This window comes from Rhinopithecus bieti, unplaced genomic scaffold (assembly GCF_001698545.2).
Source record: "Rhinopithecus bieti isolate Rb0 unplaced genomic scaffold, ASM169854v2 scaffold_3875, whole genome shotgun sequence".
Classification (NCBI taxonomy): Eukaryota; Metazoa; Chordata; class Mammalia; order Primates; family Cercopithecidae; genus Rhinopithecus; species Rhinopithecus bieti.
The window spans coordinates 2525131-2528492 of NW_016804422.1; the positions used below are offsets into that span (position 1 = coordinate 2525131).

The window sequence follows — 3362 nt, forward strand, 5'->3', positions numbered from 1 at the left end:
TTTTTTTTGAGACGGAGTCTCGCTCTGTCGCCTGGGCTGGAGTGCAGTGGCCGGATCTCAGCTCACTGCAAGCTCCACCTCCCGGGTTTACGCCATTCTCCTGCCTCAGCCTCCCAAGTAGCTGGGACTACAGGCGCCTGCCACCTCGCCCGGCTAGTTTTTTGTATTTTTTTAGTAGAGACGGGGTTTCACCGTGTTAGCCAGGATGGTCTCGATCTCCTGACCTTGTGATCCGCCCGTCTCGGCCTCCCAAAGTGCTGGGATATAAATTTTTAATTAAATATTAAAATCTAGCCTGGGCAACACAGTGAGACCCCGTCTCAACAAAAAATAAAAAAAATAGCCGAGTGTGGTGGTGCGTGCCTGTGGTTCCAGCTACTTGGGGGACTGAGGTGGAAGGATCACTTGAGCTTGGGAGTTTGAGGCTGCAGTGAGCTGTGATTGTGCCACTGCACTCCAGCCTGGGCAACAAAGTGAGATCCCGCCTCAAAAAAAAATAAATAAAATTTCCTTTATTATAAGTTTCAGTGTCTGGTGAGATAAATCCCAGATTTTTCTCTTCTCCTTCTCCTTCTCCTTCTCCTCCTTCTCCTTCTCCTCCTTCTTCTTCCTTCTTTCTCCTTCTCCTTCTTTCTTCTTCTTCTTCTTCTTTTTTTTTTTTTTTTTTTTTTTTTTTTTTTTTTTTTTTTTTTTTGACAGATTCTCACTCAGTCTCCCAGGCAGGGGCAAGCCTCCTGAGTAGCTGGGATTACAGGTGCATGCCACCATGCCTGGCTAATTTTTGATTTTTTTGATAGGTAAAGACGGAGTTTTGCCATGTTGCCCAGGCTGGTCTCGAACTCCTGGGCTCAAGCTTCCCAAAAGCCTCGGCCTCCCAAAGTACTGGGATTACAGGTGTGAGCCACAGCACATGGCCTCTTTTCTTCTTTTATCGTCAACTATAATACATATACAGGAAAGCACAGATACACACACTCAGTTTAACATGTAATTATATAGCAAATTCCTTTGTAATCCCAAGAGCTACAGGAGCCATAGCTGGCGTTGGAGTAGGGGGTGACATGATGGACCCTGCAGGGTGGCCGGAGAACAGAGGAGACAGACTGGAGAGAGTGGTGGTGGGAGAGGAGGAGCTGAAGGGATAGGCTGGACTTTGCTCGCTGTGGTGTGTCAGCCAGGGCCCCAGGGTCGCCCTCTAGGCCTAGATGGATGCAGAAGCTCCTCCTGGAGGCTGGTGGAACAGGGCCGGTGGGTTAGGTGGAAGTGGGGGTGGGGGTGCTGCTGAGCTAGAGTGTGGTTGGGGCCCACAGAGGCTGGGGTGGCTCTTGGACTCCCTAGTGGCCAGGCTGCATTCCGAGGCCAGGCCCCGCAGGCTCCGCTCAGAGAGGCAGCCCTGGGAGGCAGCTGGGGCACCTCTGCTTCCCCTCCTCTCCGGCCCCCACCCCTTGGCTCCTTGGCTGCTAGCCCGCTACTGGGTGGGGCCATCCTGTGTCTTTAAGAGGGTGGAACGGGGCCTTGCGTCTGTGCTTCCTGTGGCCGACGTCATCTGGAGGAGATTTGCTTTCCTTTTCTCCAAAAGGGGAGGAAGTTGAAACTGAGTGGCCCACGATGGGAAGAGGGGAAGCCCAGGGGTACAGGAGGCCTCTGGGTGAAGGCAGAGGCTAATATGGGGTGAGCTTGGGCCCCATGCTGCGTGTGTGTGTGAGAGACAGATACTGAGAGAGCTCTGGAGGGATGATAACGGCCTTGCGGTCGCGTGTCATTGATGGCCTGTGAATGTGTGTGCGTTTCTCCATTCCTGCCTCTGGTTGGGCAGGAAGACACCTATAGTTTGCTGGTCCTGTCTTAGGGCCTTGTCCTGGACGGCTTGGGGCTGATGGCTCATGCTTTGAGAGTCCTGAGGGGTGCTTTTGAGCCTGGAGTCTTTAGCTCTGTCCCTGGGCTGTGTTGTGGGGCCCTGCTGAAGTTGTGCAGCCCCAGGCGGGGAAGGGGGGAACCCACACCCTCCTTGGGCCTCTGTGGGACAGAGGCTGAGGGGATGCCCTACAGCTCTGGAGTTTTTGAATGCGTTTGATGCAGTTACCAAGCATTTGCCTTTTGTTAGAATAAAGCTTGGGTTGGGCATGGTGGCTGACACCTTTTTAAAAACTTACTATTTTTTATTTTTTTGGAGATGGAGTCTCGCTCTGTTACCCAGGCTGGAGTGCAGTGGCGCAATCTCGGATCACTGCAACCTCTGCCTCGGGGGTTCATGTGATTCTCCTGCCTCAGCCTCCAGAGTAGCTGGAACTACAGGCACGTACCACCACCCCGGCTAATTCTTTTTTGTTTTTGTATTTTAGTACAGACGGGGTTTCACTATGTTGCCCAGGCTGGTCTCAAATTCCTGACCCCAGGCGACTGCCTTGGCCTCCCAAAGTGTTAGGATTACAGGCATGAACCACTGCTCCTGGGCTATTTATTTTATTTTTTAATTTTTTGAGATGGAGTCTCCTTCTGTCGCTCACGCTGGAGTGCAGTGGCGCCATCTCAGCTCACTGCAACCTCTGCCTCCCGGGTTCAAGCGATTCTTCTGCCTCAGCCTCCTGAGTAGCTGGGACTACAGTCTTGTGCCACTATGCCCGGCTAATTTTTGTATTTTTAGTAGAGTCAGGGTTTCACCATTTGGCCAGGGTAGTCTAGAACTCCTGACCTCGAGCGATATGCCCACCTCGGCCTCTCAAAGTGTTGGGATCAAGGGTGTGAACCACCGCACCTGGCCAGTTTTTTATTTTTATTTTTTATTTATTTACTTTTTTGAGATGGAGTTTCGCTTTTGTTGACTAGGCTGGAGTGCAATGGTGTGATCTCGGCCTACTGGAATCTCTGCCTCCCCAGGTTCAAGAGATTCTCCTGCATAAGCCTCCCAAGTAGCTGGGATTGTAAGCACCCGCCATCATGCCCGGCTAATTTTTTTTGTACTTCCTCGAACTCCAGCTCTCAGGTGATGCGCCTGCCTCGGCCTCCCAAAGTGCTGGGATTATAGGTGTGAGCCACCGTGCCCAGCTGTTTTTTATTTATTTATTTATTTATTTATTTATTTATTTTTTGAGACGGAGTCTCGCTCTGTTGCCCAGGCTGGAGTGCAGTGGCTGGATCTCAGCTCACTGCAAGCTCCGCCTCCCGGCGTTTACGCCATTCTCCTGCCTCAGCCTCCCGAGTAGCTGGGACTACAGGTGCCCGCCACCTCGCCTGGCTAGTTTTTTGTATTTTTTAGTAAAGACAGGGTTTCACCGGGTTAGCCAGGATGGTCTCGATCTCCTGACCTCGTGATCCGCCCGTCTCAGCCTCCCAAAGTGCTGGGATTACAGGCTTGAGCCATC

At 51.9% G+C, this 3362-nt stretch overlaps 1 protein-coding gene across 3 annotated transcripts in view; it reads left to right on the top strand.

The window, feature by feature from the left end:
* Positions 1–3362, top strand: part of SHISA5 (shisa family member 5) — a 37517-nt gene that overhangs the window by 30747 nt on the left and 3408 nt on the right. Inside the window, exon 1 of one of the 3 annotated variants that reach the window (XM_017868167.1) lies at positions 1354–1671. The exons of the other annotated variants lie outside the window; for them this stretch is intronic. Coding sequence (XP_017723656.1) covers positions 1667–1671 — 5 coding nt within the window. The 5' untranslated portion in view covers positions 1354–1666. Of the gene's footprint in view, positions 1–1353; positions 1672–3362 lie in introns of those variants that run through there. 3 annotated transcript variants of the gene reach the window in all.